General features: G+C 50.6%; 2 protein-coding genes across 2 annotated transcripts in view; both read left to right on the forward strand.

Moving 5' to 3' along the window:
- C3 (complement C3) overlaps positions 1-3461 on the forward strand; it is a 40555-nt gene extending 37094 nt beyond the window's left edge. Inside the window, exons 36-41 of the mRNA XM_064382010.1 lie at positions 1107-1212; positions 1861-1950; positions 2153-2236; positions 2847-2930; positions 3017-3152; positions 3275-3461. Coding sequence (XP_064238080.1) covers positions 1107-1212; positions 1861-1950; positions 2153-2236; positions 2847-2930; positions 3017-3152; positions 3275-3416 — 642 coding nt within the window. The 3' untranslated portion in view covers positions 3417-3461. The remainder of the gene's footprint in view (positions 1-1106; positions 1213-1860; positions 1951-2152; positions 2237-2846; positions 2931-3016; positions 3153-3274) is intronic.
- A 9262-nt stretch (positions 3462-12723) lies between these two features.
- TNFSF14 (TNF superfamily member 14) lies at positions 12724-19272 on the forward strand. The gene is made up of 4 exons (XM_012436057.2): positions 12724-13019; positions 15420-15456; positions 15718-15759; positions 17455-19272. Exons 1-4 carry the CDS (start codon positions 12801-12803, stop codon positions 17877-17879), a joined length of 723 nt encoding a protein of 240 aa, XP_012291480.2. The 5' UTR covers positions 12724-12800; the 3' UTR covers positions 17880-19272.
- The last annotated feature ends 2178 nt before the right edge of the window (positions 19273-21450 follow it).

Genomic DNA, 21450 nt, shown 5'->3' on the forward strand with positions numbered 1-21450 from the left:
AGCCTTTTTTTTTTTTTTTTTTTTCACTGCAGCCTTGACCTCCCAGGCTACATAATCCTCTCACCTCTACCTCCTGAGTAGCTGGAGTTACAGGTGCATGCAACCATGCCCAGTGAATTAAAAAAAAGTTTGTAGATATGGGGACCCACTATAATGCCCAAGCTGGTTTTAAACTCCCAAGCTCAAGTGATCCTCCCACCTCAGCCTCCTGAAGTACTAGGAGTACAAGCATAAGCCCCTGGTGCCTGGCCCCAGCTAAATTTTTGTTCTTGTTTCTTCATAAATATTCTTTGTAAGTATCCAGCTGATTGTTTTATTTTTTGTAGAGATGGAGGTCTTGATATGTTGCTCAAGTTGGTCTCAAACTATTGACCTCAAGCAATCTTCCTGCCTCAACCTCCTAAAGGGCTGGGATTCCAGGCATGAGCCACCACACCTGCCCTCTCTTCTGTTATTTTCTCTCCATCTGGTATTCTCTTACTCTTTTATATCTACCAGGATTTGGGCTTTCTCCTCTCCCTTCTCTATTTCTTCCCATTCTCCTATCCCCATATCCTCCCTGCTAACTCCTGATACCCACAGGGCCCCTCAATCCCATTTTAGTCAGTTTAAGTAATACTAGCTACTAAAACAAAACACCTAAGAATATGGGATCTTAACACAACAGACTTGTATTTCTCACTCATGTAAAGTCCAATTGGCATCGGAGGTAAGGAAGAATCCCTCTGCTCCATGTGGTCACTCAGGGATCCAAGCACCTTCCATCCTGGGGCTCTGCAATCCTTAGGATCTTTTGTAGTTCTCTGTAGGATTTATTCATTATAGATGAAAAGAAGATTGTGCATGGGTTGTTTTTATGGGCATAGATAGCAATCCATTGGCCAGAGTTCAGCCACCTGGCCACACCTAATTGGAAGAGGAGCTGAAAATGTAGTCTAGCTGTGAGCCTAGGAAGAAAAGTAAATGTATTTGGTGAATTGCTCATTTATCTTCACCACTTCCTCCTCGACTCATTCAATTTCTCCATCACTGCCCCAGCTCACAGGACCTAATGCTGGACTGCCTCCCATGTCACCTCACTGACCAAGCTCCTCCTTCCCACTCAGGTCTCACACTCCGAGGAAGACTGTCTGTCTTTCAAAGTTCACCAGTACTTCAATGTAGAGCTTATCCAGCCTGGTGCAGTCAAGGTTTATGCCTATTACAACCTGGGTGAGCAGCCAACCTAGGGCCTGGGGTCTAATGGTTCCAGGGGCTGGAGAGTCCCAGGTATATATGAGTTGTGGGGATCTGAGAATGAAGCTCTAAGGAGTCCAGGAATTTGAGGATTAGGAGTCTGAAGGTCCCATGAGTTTGAAGATCCCAAGGATCTATGAGTTGAGGTTCTGAGGTTCTGAGGGGATCTGAGAATGAAGTTCTAAGGAGTCCAGGGATTTCAGGATTAGTTGTCTGAAGGTCCCAGGGGTCTAAGGGTCACAAGGATCTATGAGTTGGTTCTAGGGATCTGAGAGTTGGGGGTCTGATGGATCCAGGAGTCTCAGGGACCTGGGTATATGTGAGCTGGGGGAGGCAGTCTGAAAATAAGGGTCTAACGATTCCAGGGATATGACGGTTGGAGATCTGAGTGTCCCAGGAATGTATGAATTTGGGGTCTGAGGGTCCCAGGCGTCTGTGAGCTGGGTCTGAGAATCCCAAAGATCAGAAAGTAGAGGGGGTCTGGGGGTCCGAGGGAGCTGAGGGGTTGAAGACCTGGTGTCTCCAGGTCTGTAGACTGAGAACTGGGGATCTGGACCTCCCAGGCGTGGTCTTGGGAGGGAGGCCCTTACCCCTTGATCTCCTCCGCATCATGTCCGCCTGCAGCGGAAAGCTGTACACGGTTCTACCACCCGGAAAAGGAGGACGGGAAGCTGAACAAGCTATGCCGGGATGAACTGTGCCGCTGTGCTGAGGGTGAGTTCCCTGGAGCCAGGAACAGGTGGGCCTGAGCAAGCCACACTTCCCCAGGTCGTCCATTCCATGGCCAGGGACCCCTCAGGGGCCATATCCAGGGGATATACCAAGAGGGATAGGCTCCCAGAGCTGGCCACACCCATGGGCAGTAGGCCCAGATGAGGAGTGGGACTTAGACCCTGTCTCCACCCCTACCCTGCAGAGAATTGCTTCATCCAAAACTCAGGAGACGAGATCACCCAGGAGGAACGGCTGGACAAGGCCTGCGAGCCAGGAGTGGACTATGGTGAGTCGGGGGGATCACTCGTGTGGCTGTGTGTGTCCACCTGTATGGTGGGTGGTAGGTACGGTTGTCATGGTGTGGCTTCAGGCTGTGGCTGTGAGTGGCTGTGGTGTGTGTGTGTGCATGTGTTGTGAGGGGCCATGACTGTGTGGGGAACCGTGACTAGGAGTATGTGTACGTGAGAAAAGGTGAGTGTGGCTGTGTGCAGTGTGGCTGTGAGGTTGTAGTTGTGTGTGGCCACGGTTATGTGAGGCTGTGGTTGTGGACACCTGAAGTTACGTATATGACTGCAGTGGTTGTGGCTTTGTGTGCTGTGATTGTGGCTGGTTATGCTCGTGGCCATGAGGCTGTAGTGTTGTGTGCATATGAGTAGCTGTCATTGCCTCGTATACCTAGTATATTACTACACTTTATAGGTGGCTGGGCCTGTGTGCATGCAGGTGACCCTCTATGCTTGTGTGTGTAATGAGGGGTGTGCCATAGTGTGACTGGCTGTGATTCTCCAACTTTCTGCTTGGGGGAGAGAGCCACATGCCCTGGTGCACTTGCAAACCAGGGTGCCCCTCATGGTCAACCTAGCCCACGACCCACACTGTCCGCCTGTCCCCCACAGTGTACAAGACCCGACTGGTCAAGATCCAGCTGTCCAGTGACTTTGACGAATACGTCATGGCCATTGAGCAGATCATCAAGTCAGGTCAGCCTCAGCACGCTGCCCGGGGGTGGGGGGCTCCCTGACTTCCTCCCCATGGCTCAGCTTCTTCCCTCTGCCCACCACTCCAGGCACAGATGAGGTGCAGGTTGGGCAGCAGCGCACATTCATCAGCCCCATCAAGTGCAGAGAAGCCCTGAAGCTGGAGAAAGGGAAATTCTACCTCATGTGGGGCCTCTCCTCCGACTTCTGGGGAGAGAAACCCAAGTGAGTGCTGTCCCGCGCAGGCAGGCGCAACCACCACGCCCATGCCACGCCCACACCATTTGCCCCGCCCTATACCCCGCCCACACCACGCCCCTTCCTGACCTGCTATTCCTCCCCTCCAGCATCAGCTATATCATCGGGAAGGACACTTGGGTGGAGCACTGGCCGGAGGACGACGAATGCCAAGACGAAGAGAACCAGAAACAATGCCAGGAACTGGGCACCTTCACGGAGAACATGGTTGTCTATGGGTGCCCCAACTGACCACACCCCCATTCCCCCACTCCCAATAAAGCTTGTTGTATTTCACGCCTCTGGAGTTCTTTGCCAGAGAGCAAGAGGCTTCAATCCCCCAGCCGCCTCACCTGCAGCTCAGCTCCATCCTACTTGAAACCTCACCTGTTCCCACTGCATTCTCTCCTGGCGTTCACCTGCGAGTGTGCTGACTTCTTTATCCAAGTAGCATGGACCTGCCTCTCCTGCACGTAGCATGAAGTGAACTTGCATCTCACCTCCATTTCGCCTGCATACTCACCTGTACACTCACCGGTAGCTCACAGCCCCTTCCCCTGAATTCTCACCTCTTTGCTTACCTGTATCCTCACCTGTTAATTCTACCAAAATTTTCTTTACTTTTCTTTTCTTTTTTTTCAAAATCCATTCCACACTGTCTTCTTTTTTTGGTGGGGTGGGAATGGAGTCTCACTCGGTCGCCCAGGCTGGAGTGCAGTGGCACGATCCTGGCTCACTGCAACCTCCACCTCCCAGGTTCAAGTGATTCTCCTGCCTCAGCCTACTAAGTAACTGGGATTACAGGTGCCTGCCACCTTGCCCAGCTAATTTTTGTATATTTAGTAGAGAATGGATTTCACCATGTTGGCCAGGCTGGTCTCGAACTTCTGACCTCAAGTGATCCGCCCACCTTGGCCTCCCAAAGTGGTTGGCTTACAGGTGTGAGCCACCGCACCCAGCACCCCCATCACCTAGGTATAAGCCCACGATGCATTCGCTCTTTTTTTTCCTAATGTTCTCCCCCCTCCCAATCTTACCGATATTTTCATCTGAATCTTTACCAGCGCTCATCTGCACCCTCAGCTCTATCCACGTATGGGTTTATGTTATTGTTGGTGGTGGCGTTTTGTTTCTGTGGGTTTTTTTTTTTTTTTTTGAGGCGGAGTTTCGCTCTTGATACCCAGGCTGGAGTGCAATGGCGCGATCTCGGCTCACCGCAACCTCCGCCTCCTGGGTTCAGGCAATTCTCCTGCCTCAGCCTCCTGAGTAGCTGGGATTACAGGCACGCGCCACCATGCCCAGCTAATTTTTTGTATTAGTAGAGACGGGGTTTCACCATGTTGACCAGGATGGTCTCGATCTCTTGACCTCGTGATCCACCCGCCTCGGCCTCCCAAAGTGCTGGGATTACAGGCTTGAGCCACCGCGCCCGGCCTCTGTGGGTTTTTTTGAGACAAAGTTTCGTTCTTGTCGCCCAGGCTGGAGTGCAATGGCATGATCTTGGTTCATTGCAACCTCTGCCACCTGGGTTCAAGTGATTTTCCTGCCTCAGCCTCCCAAGTACCTGAGATTACAGACATGTGCCACCACGCCTGGCTAATTTTTGTATTTTTATTCGAGACGGTGTTTCACCATGTCAGCCAGCCTGGTCTTAAACCCCTGACCTCAGGTGATCCTCCCACCTTGGCCTCCAAAAATGCTAGGATTACAGGCGTGAGCCATCGTGCCCAGCCAGGGGTTTTTTGTTTCTGTTTTTGGCCTCCTCACCTGGCCCCAACACCTACATCTCTATCTGTAAGCCTACCTGTATCTTTACCTTAACAACATTCTTACCTATATTCTCACCTATTTTTTCGCAACTGCATCCTCTTCAGCGAGTGTATTTTCTCTGCGTCTTCATCCGGGTCCTCACCTGCATCTTTCCCTGCATGCTTTTCTAGATATTTTCTTGTGTTCTTGCCAGCATTGTCACCTACATTCTCACCTGCAGACTTATCTGTCTTCTTACTGTAACCACCCAATGGGTTCACTTTGTCCACTGCCTAGACAGAGCCGATTTATCAAACGGGGATTGCAATGGAGAAAGAGCAATTCACGCACAGCCAGCTGTGTGGGAGGCCAGAGTTTTATTATTACTCAAATCAGTCTCCCCGAGCATTTGGGGATCAGAGTTTTTAAAGATAGTTTGGTGGGCCGGATGCAGTCGCTCACGCCTGTAATCCCAGCACTTTGGGAGGCCGAGGCAGGTGGATCACAAGGTCAGGAGTTTGAGATCAGCCTGGCCAATATGGTGAAACCCCATCTCTACTAAAAAAATACAAATATTAGCCGGGCGTGTTGGTGGGCTCCTGTAGTTCCAGCTACTCGGGAGGCTGAGGCAGGAGAATGGCTTGAACCCAGGAGGTGGATGTTGGAGGTAGCCAAGATCGTGCCACTGCACTCCAGCCTGGGTGACAAGAGCGAGACTTCGTCTCAAAAAATAATAATAATTTGAAAAAAAAAAAGTTTAGAAGCAAGATGGAGTTAGGTCTGATTTCTTTCACCATCATAATTTCCTCAGTTATGATTTTGCAAAAATTCGTTACCTGCCCCTCCTTCTGCATCTATCCCTGTAGCTTCACCAGCACGATCAACCTGCAGTCCTGCTCTGCCCTCCCACCTGCATCCCCACCTGTCCCCCTTTGCATCCCTCCTCCCTCCTCCAGCCTCACCTCACCCTCCCAGACCCCGTTTCTAGATGGGCCTGAGCGAGGAGTCAATGCATCAGGTTGAGCTGTGTCTGGTAACTCTGTACACAAGAGGGGACAGTGGCGAGGGTGGGGGCTGGCCACCACGGCAGTGTTTCTGGCTGGAGCTCCAGGGAAGGGAAGACGTGAGTCAGCAGGCAGGGAGTGTGGGGGCTTTGTGGTCACAGCATCACCAGCACTGCGTGGGGAGCCACAGCCTTGGGTGTGGGGAGTGGGAACACATTTGCTGAGGGGAAATGGAGCCCCAAGCACCTCCTCTTGCTGCACCTCTGGTCCCTTGGAGACTGGGAGGGTGTGCGTATGGAGTGTGGGATGCAGCCTCCCAAGTCTGCACCAAGTCATCACGAAACCCCCACTGAGCCTGAAAGTCACACCTGCACAGCCTCTTTTCCCTAAGACCCCCCGCCCCACCAACTCCAAGGGTACGGGGAAAATGGATGCACACCCACCCTACTCCATCCAGCTCCCAAATGCCAAAGCCTCCGGCCAAACGCCTCATAACTCACTAGGTACTGGGTATCCCAGCTGACATCTGCCAAGCCCACCACTCTGCTTCACATCCTTCTTCTCATTTCTTTTCTTATTCATTCCTCCATTTTTTTTTCTTTTTCTTTTTTGTTTTCTTTTTTCTTTTTTTTTTGAGACAGAGACTTGTTCTGTCTCCCAGGCTAGAGTGCAGTGGCGTGATCTCGGCTCACTGCAACCTCTGCTTCCCAGGTTCAAGCAATTCTCCTGCCTCAGCCTCCCAAGTACCTGAGATTACAGGTGTGTGCCACCATGCCCAGCTAAATTTTTTGTATCTTTAGTAGAGACAGGGTTTTACCATGTTGGCCAGGCTGGTCTCGAACTCCTTACCTCAAGTGATCCACTTGCCCCTGCCTCCCAAAGTGTTGGGATTACAGGTGTGAGCCACTGTGCCCAGACTTCACTCCCCCTTTCTCCTGTCTGGGATCTATTTGATTCATTTCTTCAACATATGAGAGTTTTGTGTTTGCTTTTATTTTGAGCTAAAACCTATCACTTGAGGCTGTGAATGGTGCAGATAGGGTCTTATGAATCTTACATTCTAAAAGGGGGCGCAGGAAAGAACCCTTGAAGACAGCATGGGGCCAGGTGCAGTGGCTCATGCCTGTAATCCCAGCACTTTGGGATGCTGAGGCAGGTGGATCACTTGAGGTCAGGAGTTTGAGACCAGACTGGCCAACATGGCAAAACCTCATCTCTACCAAAAATACAAAAAATTAGCTGGACGTCGTGGCAGGCACCTGTAATCCCAGCTACTTGGGAAACTGAGGCAGGAGAATCACTTGGACCCAGGAGGCGGAGGTTGCAGTGAGCTGAGATAGCACCACTGCACTCCAGGCTGGACCACAGAGCGAGACTCCATCCTTCCCACTGTCCCCCAAAAAGGAAGGCATTGTGGAATGGATTTTAGACAGTGAGGATGTCCAGAAAGGAACGTTCACCATGCGGTAGGTCCAGCAGTTAAGAAGATCACTTAGCTTGAGTGGCATGAGGGCTAATGTATGGGATAACATAGCTAGGCTAGTGTTTTACAGTTGTTTGTAGAACATTAGTCTAAATGTTGCTAGAAATGTAAGTTATATTTCTTATTTTTTGTCATTTTTTTTCTTTCCTTTTTGTTGAGGATGGGGTCTGTTGGAAATAGTTGCTCGGTGCCACAAAGAAAAATTAGCACTGAAACAAAGGATCTTTCAGCAACACAATTTTTACTTCCTGGACCGCAGGAAGTGTACCCTCCCTAGCCATCATGCCACCAGAGTACAATGAACAAAAGAAAAGCAGACAAATTTATCCCTTATGCATCTGGGGTCATCCTTACTGCTGTGTCTGATCCCCATTGGCTGAAGCCAGACCTCACAATATAAACTAAAACCTGATTGGCTAATAATTAAAACTTTTCTAAACAGGTAAAAGCAATGGAGAGCTGGTATATGCCTATGAGCACGTTCGGCACAGATATCTTGGGTTAAAGTACAAGGACATAGAATGTACTACGTGCCTGTAAGCATGGCATGTCTAACAGCTACAAAGGACAGGGCTTAACAAAGTTATTAGCACACTTATTCTTTAACAAGAAAGGAAACTTTAAAAAGGAACTTTTCTACTTCCCACAGGGTGTCACTATATTGCCCAGGTAGGTCTCAAACTCCTGGGCTCAGACAATCCTCCCCACTCTGCCTCCCTAAGTGCTGGGATTACAGGTGTGATCCACAACACCTGGCCAGAAAGATATTCTTCAGATGGGACGCACATCAACAAACACAGCTGACTTTCAGTACAGGAGATGAGCCTCGGTAATGTAAGTGGGCAGCTGATCAGATAGATCAGCTGATCTATCTGATCAGTGGAAGGTCTGAGGAGTAAACACCAAAGTTTCCTGCAGAAGGAATTCTGCCTCAAGGTTGCGACCTAGAAATTCTATCTGAGTTTCCAGCCTTTAAGACCGCAGTATCACCTCTTACCTGAGCCTCCAGCCTAACTGGCTTGTCCTGTGGATTTCAGACTTGCCAACCATGATCGTGTGAGCTAATTCCTTGAATTAAATGTGTTGTGATATCTCTGACGCTATTCTTCTCTGTTTCTCTCTCTCCATTTTTGTACCTCTGTCTCCTGTCTCTCTCTAGCTTTCTGTATCTATGTCTGTCTCTATAGATTTTTTTTTTGAGATAAAGTTTTGCTCTCGTTGCCCAGGTGGGAGTGCAATGGGGTGATCTCGGCTCACTGCAGCCTCTTCCTCCCAGGTTCAAACGGTTCTCCTGCCTCAGCCTACTGAGTAGCTGGGATTACAGGCATGCACCACCACACCCAGCTAATTCTTCGTATTTTTAGTAAAGACTGGGTTTCTCCATGTTGGTCAGGCTGGTCTCAAACTCCGAACCTCAGGTGATCTGCCCACCTTGGCCTCCCAAAGTGCTGGGATTACAGGAGTGTGCCACCACACCCAGCTAATTTTTTATTTTTATTTTTTTATTTTTAATAGAGACAGGGTGTCACCATATTGGCCAGGCTGGTCTCGAACTCCTGACCCCAGGTGATCCACATGCCTCGGCCTCCCAAAGTGTTGAGACTACAGGCGTGAGCCACCACGTCCAGCCTATAGATCTCTATTTCTATCTTTATCTGTCTGTCTTCTATTGGTTCTGTCTCTTGGGAGACACCTGATCAATACAGGGAGGGCTCCTGTGAGGAGAAGTTTCTTGAGTCAAGACGCAGATGACCAGGGAGAACTGGCTTTGGAGATCTGGAGAAGATAGTTCCCACCAGCAGGAAGAGGAAGTGCAAAGAAAGACCCAAGATGTCTGCCGGGGCAGAGTGAGCAAAAGCACAGGGGCCCAAGCCCAGAGGCCCCAGCGAAGGTCACTTGGTGTCCTAGCCTGAGCTCAGGGGCAAGCTGGCAGCAAGCTTTATCTATAAAGGGCCAGAGAAGTGTTTTTAGCTTTCAGAGTCAAGAGGTAAAATCAAGGATATTACCAAGATACTTATGAAACAAGACAGAAGCCAGGCGCAGTGGCTCAAACCTATATAATTCCAGCACTTTGGGAGGCTGAGGAGGGCAGATCACCTGAGGTCAGGAGTTCGAGACTAACCTGGCCAACATGGTGAAACCCCGTATCTACTAAAAATACAAAAATTAGCTATGCATGGTCATAGGCGCCTGTAATCCCAGCTACTCAGGAGGCTGAGGCAGGAAAATTTCTGGAACCCAGGAGGCAGAGGTTGCAGTGAGCCAAGATGATGCCACCGTGCTCCAGCCTGGGTGACAAGAAAGAAAGAAAGAAAGGAAGGAAGGAAGGAAGGGAGGGAGGGAGGAATCCAGGTACAGTGGCTCACACCTGAAATCCCGGAACTTTGGGAGGCCAAGGTGGGAGGATGGGGGACCCAGTATGTATTATACAAACTTTGCTTTTTAATTAGCCAGGTGTAATCGTGAATGCCTGTGGTCCCAGCTACTTAGGAGGCCAAGGTGGATGGCTTGAGCCCAGGAGGTCAAGGCTGCAATGAGCTGTGATTGTATCACTACACTCCAGCCTGGGCAGCAGAGGAAGACCCTGTCTCAATCAAACAAACGAAAGAGGAAATTTCCAGCCTGGAATATCCTGTTTCCTTAGGATGAGCCATCTGGGATGGCGGGCAGGCTTTGCTCCCAGCCGCTGGAGACATTCTCTGGATAAAGAGTGACCCATCTGAGGCGTGTGGAGTGGAGGTCCAGGAAAGTCGGGTTAGCAGGGATGACGGGTGACCACCAAAGTCAGTTTCTGTCTCTGCTCCAGTGACTCAGATCCCAGAGAATTTTTCTCTCCAGAGAGCCTAGCTCCCATCTCTGCAATTCACCCAGCAATTCAGCAGGAGATTCCCCCACTTAGTGCACAGCAGTTGTCAACAGAGGAGACTCCAGCAAGTGGGTGGCCACCACCACACACTGGAATTACAGGAGTAAGCCATCACGCCCAGCCGAGTTACTGATTTATTTTATTTTATTTTATTTTATTGAGACAGAGTTTTGCTCTTGTTGCCCAGGCTGGAGTGCAATGGCATGATCCTGGCTCACTGCAAACTCCACCTCTCATGTTCAAGCGATTCTTCTGCCTCAGCCTCCCGAGTAGCCGGGATTACAGGCGCGTGCCACCACACCCGGCTAATTTTTGTATTTTTAGTAGAGACTGGGTTTCTCCATGTCGGTCAGGCTGCTCTCGAACTCCGAACTTGAGGTGATCCGCCCACCTTGGCCTCCCAAAGTACTGAGATTATAGGCGTGAGCCACCGTGCCCGGCTGAGTTACTAATTTTTAAATAGTTTTGTTATGTGACTTTTACCCCAATAAAACAAAATCCAAATAAGTAAGTAAGTGAGCTTGCGCTAGCTCGAGGGGAAAACATGAATTTTAAAGCAGCAGCGGGTGAAGCACGACATCTAGGCGTCTAATGAGGAAGCTGCTGCAACAGTCAAAGCGAGACATGAGGGTACCTTAGTGTCTCAGTCATCTTGGGGCGTTGTAACAAGATACCACTGACTGCATGGCGTGAATGGCAAGTGTTTATGTATCATAGTTCTAGAGGCTGGAAGTCCAAGAGCAGGGTAAGGTTCTGGTGAGGGCTCTCTTCCTGGTTTCCAGACGGCCACCTTCTTGCTGCATCTTCACATGCAGGAGAGAGTGAACATCTCCTGTCTCTTCCTATATTGGTGCAGATCCCATCGCGGGGCTCCAACGCCATGACCTGGTTACCTCCCAGAGGCCCCATCACCTAACACCATCACAGTGGGGATTAGGGCTTCAACATATACATTGGAGGTTGGCAGGGGGAGGGGCAGACACAAACATTCAATTCATAGCACTGAGCTAGGGTGATAGCAGCAGGGATGGAAACCGGCAGTGGGATTTGAGATCTGGCTTGGAGCTTGACTGAACAGGACTTGCTGCAGGGTAGAATGTGGGGACAAGACAGAGGGAGGGACTCCCAGGTCTTAGGCTTGATTTACTGGGTGAACAGTGGTTCTAACACCGGACTATGAGTTCCAATGTTTAAAATCCACACATGAATGCATGCACGCTCTCTGGGATCTGGGTCACTGGAGCAGAGAGGGAAACTGACTTTGGTGGTCACCCCTCATCTCTGCCAACCTAACCCGCCTGGACCTCACTTATTTATCACACATGCACCTCCCCACACATATGCACACACCTGTACAAGCATGCATGCACACACACACTCCAGTGCACAGGTACATACATGCACACCCATTTGCACATACAATGCATGTACATACATGCACACACCTGCATATGCATGTATGTACACGAACCACATGCACACAGACACACCACACAAGTATGCATGCACCTGCCTGCATATCCACACACGTACACACCAGCACATGTATGCATACACAGGCATGCACCTGCACACATGTGCACAATACAAACTTGCATGCACACAACTGAATACATAAACCCACATGCACATACCTCACACATGCATGCCAACTCAGGCACACACACACAGAGAGCACACATCCACACCTTCATTCTGCTCTAGCACTTTTCACTGCACTTTTCACATCAAACCACAACAGAAAGCCGGATGTGGCAGCTCACGTCTGTAATCCCAGCACTTTGGGAGGCTGAGGCAGGCAGATCACTTGAGGTCAGGAGTTCAAGACCAGCATGACCAACATGATGAAACCCCATCTCTACTAAAAATACAAAAAGTAGCCGGATGTGGTTGGGGGCATCTGTAGTCCCAGCTACTTGGGAGGCTGAGGCAGGAGAATCACTTGAACACAGGAGGTGGAGGTTGTAGTGAGCTGAGATCATGCCACTGCACTCCAGTCTGGGTGACAGAGTAAGACTCTATATCAAAATAAAAGAAAAAAAAAACCCAACATATTATTTTCTTGTTTATGAGGTTTCTTGTCTCTCCGACCCCACCAGAAGAGGCCCACCATTGGAGCAGGGGCCCTTGCCACTCTTGTTCACTGCTGCATCCCCCGCACCTAGAGCAGTGCATGGCACACACAAGAAGTCCTCAGTAAATATTTCGTGGCCCCAAGTGATGTGTCCAAGAAGGGAAAGCTGGGGGCTTCCCACTGCACTTCCCACCTGAGTCACATTTTCAGAAGGCTCTGGAAAGTGTAAGAGTCTGCGTGAGTGAGAGTGAGACAGGGCAGAGGCCGGGGGCGGCCGGGGGCGGGGGGACAGGAAGAAGAAGAGGGTGAGTGGGGAAAGGGGTGGGGCTGATCCCCGGCTCTAAAGGCGGCCCCCGGGTGCCTGTCCTCAGCGTGCACAGCCCAGGAGTGTTGAGCAATTCCGGTTTCCTCTGAGGCTGAAGGACCCAGACGTGCCAGTCCCACTCCGGGCACCTTGGGCATGGAGGAGAGTGTGGTGCGGCCCTCGGTATTTGTGGTGGACGGACAGACCGACATCCCGTTCACGAGGCTGGGACGAACCCGCCGAAGACTGTCGTGCAGGCCAGCCCTGGTGGGTCTGGGTCTCTTGGTGTCGCTGATGGGGGCTGGGCTGGCCGTCCAAGGCTGGTTCCTGCTGCAGCTGCACTGGCGTCTGGGAGAGATGGTCGCCCGCCTGCCTGTGAGTGGAGCCTGGGGGCTGACGGTCGGTGGAGGCCGGGCGGGGAGGGTCTCTTGTGTCTGTGTGTGTGTGTGTGTGTGTGTGTGTGTGTGTGTGTGTGTGTGTGCACGCACAGGACAGGGCACAGGCTGAGAACAGCTGGCTTGACCAGTTGCTGCTGTTATCCCCGGACAAGTGAATTCCCCTCTCCAAACCTCAGCTTTCTCATCTACAGAATAAGGGCAGTCTCTTCATAAGGCTATGGCGTGTGTGGTGCACATGGCGCCTGCTCTACCTGTCGGAACTGACACCCCAACATTGCTAGGCACACCCCTGTGCACACACACATGCGTTTTTCTGTACTTATTCCTGTTGCTACAATTGTCACTAATTCTCTAACCATTGCCATCTGTGGGAGTCTCTCTCTCTCTCTCTTTTTTTGAGATGGAGTCTTACTCTGTCGCCCAGGCTGGAGTGCAGTGACGTGATCTCGGCTCACTGCAACCTCTGCCACCCGGGTTCCAGCGATTCTCTGCCTCAGCCTCCCGAGCTGAGATGACAGGCGCACACCATCACAACCGGCTAATTTTTTTGTATTTTTTGTATTTGTTTGTATTTTCACCATCTTGACCAGGCTGGTCTTGAACTCTGAACTTGTGATCCACCCACCTCGGCCTCCTAAAGTGCTGGGATTACAGGTGTGAGCCACTGCACCCGGCCTCCATCTGTGGAAATCTCTCAAACTGCTTCCAGCTGGCCGTGGATGTGTCTGCCTGTCTGTGTGCCCCACCTGTGGGTCTGTATGTGCCCAATACCGTATCCATATGGGTTTGGCCCCTTTTGTGTCCTGAGTCTGGATCCAGTGGCCACACATTCATGTCCACGTACCCATGTGGATGTATGCGCATGCACCCACACGTCCACACACCCACCCATCTACAGCCGGTGTATTTGTGTTGAGTCTCTGTCTCTGGGGCTCTGTGTCTATAGACGCATCCATAAACCACAAACCATGTGTCCACGTATCTGAGGCCACGTGTGTCTTTTCAGTGTCATGTCGATGTTGAGTTCTGCGCCCTATGTCAGGTGCTATACCCTAAGGGTGGTGTCCATGTGGTCCGCCATATCCCTTGTCTGCTTTTTTTTTTTTTGAGACAGGGTTTCTCTCCCATCATCCAGGCTGCAGTGCAGTGGTGTAATCTTGGCTCACTACAACCCCACCTTCCAGGTTCGAGTGATTCTCCTGCCTCAGCGTCCTGAGTAGTAGCTGGGATTACGGGCATCTGACACTGCGGCCAGGCTAATTTGTGTATTTTTAGTAGAGATGGGGTTTCACGATGTTGGCCAGGCTGGTCTTGAACTCCTGACCTCAAGTTATCCACCCACCTCAGCTTCCCAAAGTCCTGGGATTACAGGTGTGAGCCACCACACCTGGCCTCATCCATGTATTTTAAATATTACTTATTCATTTAATTACATATTTATTTATCTTAGAGACAGGGTCTCACTGTGCTGCCTGGGCTGGACTGCAGTGGCATGATCATAGCTCACTGCAGCCTCAAGCTCCTGGGCTCAAGCAAGCCTCCTGCCCCAGCCTCATGAGTAGCTGGGACTACAGGCACACCCCAGCATGCCCAGCTAATTTTTAAAATTTTTTGTAGAGACCAGGTCTTGCTGTATTGCCCAGGCTGGTCTTGAACTCCTGGCCTCAAGCGATCTTCCCACTTTGGCCTCCCAGAACGCTGGGATTACAGATGTAAGCCACCATGCTGGACAATGTTACTTATTTATTAAACCCTTCTCTCTTTTTATTTTTTTTTTTGAGACAGAGTGTCACTCTGTCACCCAGACTGGAGTGAAATGGCACAATCTCAGCTCACCGCAACCTCCGCCTCCCGGGTTCAAGTGATTCTCCTGCCTCAGCCTCTGGAGCAGCTGGGATTACAGGCATGCACCACCACACCCAGCTAATTTTTGTATTTTTAGCAGAAACAGTGTTTTACCATGTTGGCCAGGCTGGTCTCAAACTCCTGACCTCAGGTAATCTTCCCGCCTTGGCCTCCCAAAGTGCTGGGATTACAGGTGTGAGCCACCATGCCTGGCCTATTAAACCCTTCTCTAGCGCATACTATGTGCCAAGTACTGTAATAATGTTTTACATATATTAATTCATTAAATGCCAAGCAGACACTATTTGTAACCCCATTTACATAGAGGGAAACTGAGGCACCAAGTGGTTATGAGGCTGCTGGGCAGGGTGTGTGTGTGTGTGTGTGTGTGCGAGTGAGTGCATGTGGCCCTGTGTACGTGTCTGAGGGTGTGTTGGTGGCTATGGTCCTCATGTCTCATAGCCGCGTGTGAGCAATGCAAGGGCGTGGCCCCACTGCCGGTTCTCACTGCGGGCTCCTTCTGTATTTTCAGGACGGAGGTGCAGGCTCCTGGGAGCAGCTGATACAAGGTGAGTCAGGGTTTTGCTCCCCAGAAAGGAGGTGAGATGATTCCCACGCTACCCGCACCCCTCGGTCAATTGCCCAATGTGATTTGCACAACTGACCAAATCCTCACAGGTGCCCCTCCCCCAGGCTTGAGAAGCAGAAGTGTGGGTTACTCCGGAAGGGGTGGGGTTGACTCCAGGAGGTAGATGTGATGACCCTTTAGGAGGCTGGCTTTGACTTCCACTGTCTGTCTTCGTCTCTCACCTCTGGCCCTCTTTCCCCAGAACGAAGGTCTCACCAGGTCAACCCAGCCGCGCATCTTACAGGTGAGGGGGACCCTGGATCCTGGCATGGGGCAGGGGTCAGGGTGTCTCAGGAAGACCAGATGAATGCCATGCATGAATGAATGAATGCTATCAGTGCATTCATTTATTCATTACTTATTTACTCACAGGTTGCTCAGAACATAGGCTGCAAGTGATATGTATTTCTAGTTTATTTATTATTCATTATTTTTGTTTATTTTTTGAGACAGAGTCTCACTCTATTGCACAGGCCAGAGTGCAGTGGCATGGTCTCGGCTCACTGCAATCTCCGATTCCCGGGTTCAAGCAATTTCTCCTGCCTCAGCCTCCCGAGTAGCTGGGACTACAAGCATGCATCACCACATCTGGCTAATTTTTGTATTTTTAGCAGAGATGGGTTTTTGCCACGTTGGCCAGGCTAGTTTCGAACTCCTGACCTCGGGTGATCCACCCGCCTTAGCCTTCCAAAGTGCTGGGATTACAGACATGAGCTACCACACCTGGCCTAGTTTTATCTATTTAATGAACCCTCATATAGTGCTTATGCTGCGTTATGCGCTGTGATCTGCCTTCTACATATTAATTTATTACATTCTAAGCAGGTGCTATTAATATGTCTATTCTACAGAAAGGGAAACTGAGGCACACAGAGGGTACAGCACACAGAGATGCTGCCTTGGTTTCTTGGTTTCACAAACTTGCATATTTTGACCTTTTTTTTATTTTCTTTTCTTTTTTTTTTTTTGAGACAGGGTCTCCTCTGTCACCCAGGCTGGAGTGGTGCTATCATGGCTCACTGCACCCTCAATTTGCCAGGTGTAAGCAATCTTTCCACCTCAGCTTCCCCAGCAGCTGGGACTGTAGGTGCTGCCACCATGCCCTGCTAATTTTTTGTTTTTTGTAGAGACGGGGTCTCCCTATGTTGCCTCATCTCCAACTCCTGAGCTCAAGGGATCTTCCCGCCTTGGCCTCCCAAAGTGCTGGCATTATAGGGGTGAGCCACCACACCCAGCTAAGGTTTGACACTTTTGACAAGTCACTTCATGGTTCCATGCCTCAGTTTCCCCACCTGCAAAAGGGGGATGCAAAGAGTTGAGAGGTAGACTAAGCGAGTTAATTTGCTTCCCCGTGCCTCAGTTTCCCTCATCTGCAAAGCAGGGATGAAGTGAATTAATACATACAAACAGGCTAGGCAGGGTGGCTCATGCCTGTGACCCCTGCACTTGGGAGCCTGAAGCAAGAGGATCGATTGAGCCCAGGAATCCAAGACCAGCCTGGGCAACATTGTGAGACCCCACCTCTACAAACACAAACACACACACACATAGACTAGTGGTGACTGGCTTGGAGTTACACAGCAAGAGTAAGGCACGTGAGGCCGGGCGCGGTGGCTCTCTTCTGTAATCCCAGCACTTTGGGAGGCCGAGGCAGGTGGATCACAAGGACAAGAGATCAAGACCATCCTGGCCAACATGATGAAACCCTGTCTTTACTAAAACTACAAAAATTAGCTGGGCATGGTGGCACATGCCTGTAGTCCCAGCTACTCGGGAGGCAGAGGCAGGAGAATAGCTTGGACCCAGGAGGTGGAGGTTGCAGTGAGCCGCGATCACGCCACTGCACTCCAGACTGGGAAACAGAGTGAGACTTCATCTTAAAAAAAAAAAGTAAGACGTGCTGACCAGCAGCTCCCTTTGTCTCTCTCTCTCCCTCCAGGGGCCAACTCCAGCTTGACGGGCAGTGGGGGTCCATTACTGTGGGAGACCCAGCTGGGCCTGGCCTTCCTGAGGGGCCTCAGCTACCGCAATGGAGCCCTGGTGGCCACCAAGGCTGGCTACTACTACCTCTACTCCAAGGTGCAGCTGGGCGGTGTAGGCTGCCCGCAGGGCCTGGCCAGCACCATCACCCACGGCCTCTACAAGCGCACGCCCCGCTATCCCGAGGAGCTGGAGCTGCTGGTCAGCCAGCAGTCACCCTGCGGACAGGCCACCAGCAGCTCCCGCGTCTGGTGGGACAGCAGCTTCCTGGGTGGTGTGGTACACCTGGAGGCTGGGGAGGAGGTGGTCGTCCGTGTCCTGGATGAGCGCCTGGTCCGACTCCGTGATGGCACCCGGTCTTACTTCGGGGCTTTCATGGTGTGAAGGAAGGAGCATCGTGCCTTGGACAGGGGTCTGGCAGGTGGAGGCCTCAGAGGGTGCCTCAGGAGACAGAAAACTCGGGAAGCAGAGGCCGAGCATGGTGGCTGATGCCTGTAATCCCAGCACTTTGGGAGGCCAAGGCGGGCGGATCACCTGAGGTCTGGAGTTCGAGACCAGTCTGGCCAAGATGGTGAAACCCCATTTCTACTAAAAATACAAAACTTGGCCGAACATGGTTGTGCTGCCTGTAATCCCAGCTACTCGGGAGGCTGAAGCAGGAGAATTTTGCTTGAACCTGGGAGGTGGAGGTTGCAGTGAGCCAAGATCGCATCAGTGCACTCCAACCTGGGCAATAGATCGAGACTTCATCTTGAAAAAAAAGAAAACTCAGGTCTTGGAGGACACCCCAAAACTCAAAAGCAGAAAGCTCAGTGGGCGCTGCCAGGGACCAAAAACTCAGACATCTCGAGGGCTGAGGACCCAGGAGGCACCTTCAGAACACCCGTGTAGACTGCAGACCTTGCCACGGACAATACTAAGTCAAAGACCCAGAGACTTGGGGTCTGTGGGCCCCTAAACGTTGGGTAAAGTTGATTTGCCTGATATTCAGGAAGAAGGGGTGAGGGAGTGGGTATTTATGCTTTTGATTCAGAAGAAAATAGGACTTGGGATTCCAGGGACTTGGCTGTGGGTGGAAAACGTTGTCCACTTCCCTACTCTCATGAGCATGGACAGAGTGGGCAGGAGACTGGTCATCAGGACTCAGCCCAGCCCCACCCACCTACAGTCAGAGTCACATACTCAGATCCCACCCACAGATTTGTGGCCACACAGCCTGGTCACAAAGAGTTACACTCAGAAACATGGGCACAGCAACATACTCATAAATGTTTAATAACCAGCTGTCCTGCAAGAGGAACAACTTTGTAATGTTTGCCAATTTCCATGGTGTAAATGCTACCAGCATGGCTGATTTCATCACTGCCAAGCATAGACATCCCACTGGGACACCGCAGCTCTGTCCTCGGCATGCAGCCCGGGGCCTGGCACAAAGCTGATGGAAAGGAAGAAAGAAAGAATGACTATACCGTGACACCTATGGCATCCCACGAAATCTGTCACACGGCTGTGAAATAGCCACTCTTTCCCAACTGTAGACTCACACACGCAAAGGGCCAGATTCATGGACGACCGCACCATCACGTGGAAGTCACAGACGGCATAACAGACAGCCGCAGCGCTGTGTGCATAACACAACCACACAAAACTCAGACTATAGCCCAGCCACACAGCCACCCCCAGAGGTGTCACCGTCACACTTGGTAATTAATGCTCGTTACGTCAGACACAGACATGCCAAGTTATAGTCAGACCTGGTAACACACGCATACACACACACACAACATCACAATGGCAAACACACATTACACACACACACATCACAATGACAAACACACATTACAAAACACATCACAATGACAGACACACAACATTGCACACATATACACACAGCCTGAGGGTCCTCCCCAGCCCAGACTAACACATCTTGGGGTGAGGATCAGACTTTGTTTATAACCCTGGGCCTCTTGACCACTGGTCTTTGAAATAAATGGCAAATCACTGTACCTGGATCTGTCTAGTTCTCGGGGGAAGAAATGAAGGATGGGGTGGAAGTGTCAGGCCCAAACAGCCTCACAGGGAAGGGGAAGAGTCGGATGGGGGGCAACCATCAGCAGCAGGCGGTGGCTCCTAGAGGCAGAGGGATGGAGGTAATGACCCATGGAGGTCACATTACAGATGAGGAACCTGAACTCAGTTGGCCCAAGTCCATGGAGGAAATGGAGGGCAACCAGAGGCCTCGTGCCTGGACCTGCCTTCCTCTCCAATCCACAATTCCTGAGGAAGTGGAGGCTACATCCCACAAGACACCCGTATTAGACACACCCAGGAGAGAGTGACAGCCCACCAAGCCAGTTGGGAGCATAAAAAACAGGGAGCTTGCATATAATGATATGCATGCAAATTAGAGAGTCTATGCAAATGAGTATTGCCACAGTGTGGCTGGAGGGAGTCCTAAGTTCCCAGGATTCTAGGATGTGGGTTTGGACCTCGCAGGTGAACGTATTGTTATTATTGTTTTGTTGTCGTTAATGACAAGTCAAAACTTGTGGATTTTTATTGCAATTGCCAGTAGTATTCTTGTCACTGTCGCACAGTACAGGGGTGAAGGAAACAGGCTTGGCAATCAGATGAGCCTGGGTTCTGAGTCCACTCTGCCACTCACTAGCTATGTGACCTCAAGCAAGGTCCATCACCTCTCAGTGCTTCAGTTTCCTCATCGGCAAAATGCTTAGAGGGAAACAACAGTACAGATTGGCCATCCCAAATTCAAAATGCTCCAAAGTCTAGGCTGGGCGTGGTGGCTCATGCCTGTAATCCCAGCACTTTGGGAGGTGAAAGTGGACAGATAACCTGAGGTCAGGAGTTCAAGACCAGCCTGGCCAACATGGTGAAACTCCGTCTCAACTAAAAATACAAAATATTAGCTGATTGTGGTGGTGGGCACCTGTAATCCCAGCTACTCAAGAGGCTGAGGCGGAAGAATCTCTTGAACCCGGGAGGCGGAGGTTGCAGTGAGCCGAGATAGCACCACTGCACTCCAGCCTGGGTGACAGAGCGAGACTCCATCTCAAAAAAAAAAAAAGGCTCCAAAATCTGAAACATTTTGAGCACCAATATGATGCCACGAGTGGGAAATTCCACAACTCAACACACGTTCACAGGTTGCAGTGGAAATGCAGGCACAGATCACAAAGTTTACTCAGCATCCCCAAGGGAAAGTCCCATCAGCTGCTATAAATCTTTTCCTCACATGCAGATAGGTATCTCATTTTTACAGTTAAGTCCTTCTGTGTGAGTAGGTGGAGGAAAATGACTGCTGATTAGTAGTGTATACATTCAGAGTCTGGAAAGATGGTGATGCGGGCGGGAGGTGGTGACTCACACCTGTCATCCCAGCTCTTTGGGATTCCAGCTGAAGTGGGTGGATCACTTGAGGTCAGCAGTTCGAGACCAGCATGGCCAACGTGGTGAAACCTCATCTCTACTAAGATACAAAAGTAGCCAGGCACGGTGGCAGGTGCCTGTAATCCCAGCTACTCAGGAGACTGAGGCAGGTGAGTTGCTTGAACCCGGGAGGTGGAGGTTGCAGTGGGCCGAGATGGCACTACTGCACTCCAGCCTAGGCAACAGGGCAAGACTCCGTCTCAAATAAAAATTAAATAAATGTAATTAATAAATAAAAGGAACGATGATGATGCCAAACAACCACAGATTGTCCACATGGGTGGCTGAGACAGTGACCTTTGCTTTCAAGCGGTTCAGTGTACACCAACTTTGTGTCATGTGCAAAATTATTAAAACTATTGGATAAAATTACCTTCAGTCTATGTGTACAAGGTATGTGTGAAACATAAATGAATTTTCTTTTTTTGAGACTGAGTCTCACTCTGTAAGCCAGGCTGGAGTGCAGTGTTGCGATCTTGGCTCACTGCAACCTCTGCCTCCCGGGTTC

This window comes from Aotus nancymaae, unplaced genomic scaffold (assembly GCF_030222135.1).
Source record: "Aotus nancymaae isolate 86718 unplaced genomic scaffold, 86718_ANA_hifiasm-v0.15.2.pri h1tg000028l, whole genome shotgun sequence".
In the NCBI taxonomy this organism is placed as follows: Eukaryota; Metazoa; Chordata; class Mammalia; order Primates; family Aotidae; genus Aotus; species Aotus nancymaae.

Coding starts and splice junctions, on each gene's coding strand:
- TNFSF14 (XM_012436057.2), top strand. CDS start 12,801: ATGGAGGAGAGTGTGGTGCGGCCCTCGGTATTTGTGGTGGACGGACAG. Junction 13,020..15,419: donor AGATGGTCGCCCGCCTGCCT/GTGAGTGGAGCC, acceptor CTGTATTTTCAG/GACGGAGGTGCAGGCTCCTG. Junction 15,457..15,717: donor CTGGGAGCAGCTGATACAAG/GTGAGTCAGGGT, acceptor CTCTTTCCCCAG/AACGAAGGTCTCACCAGGTC.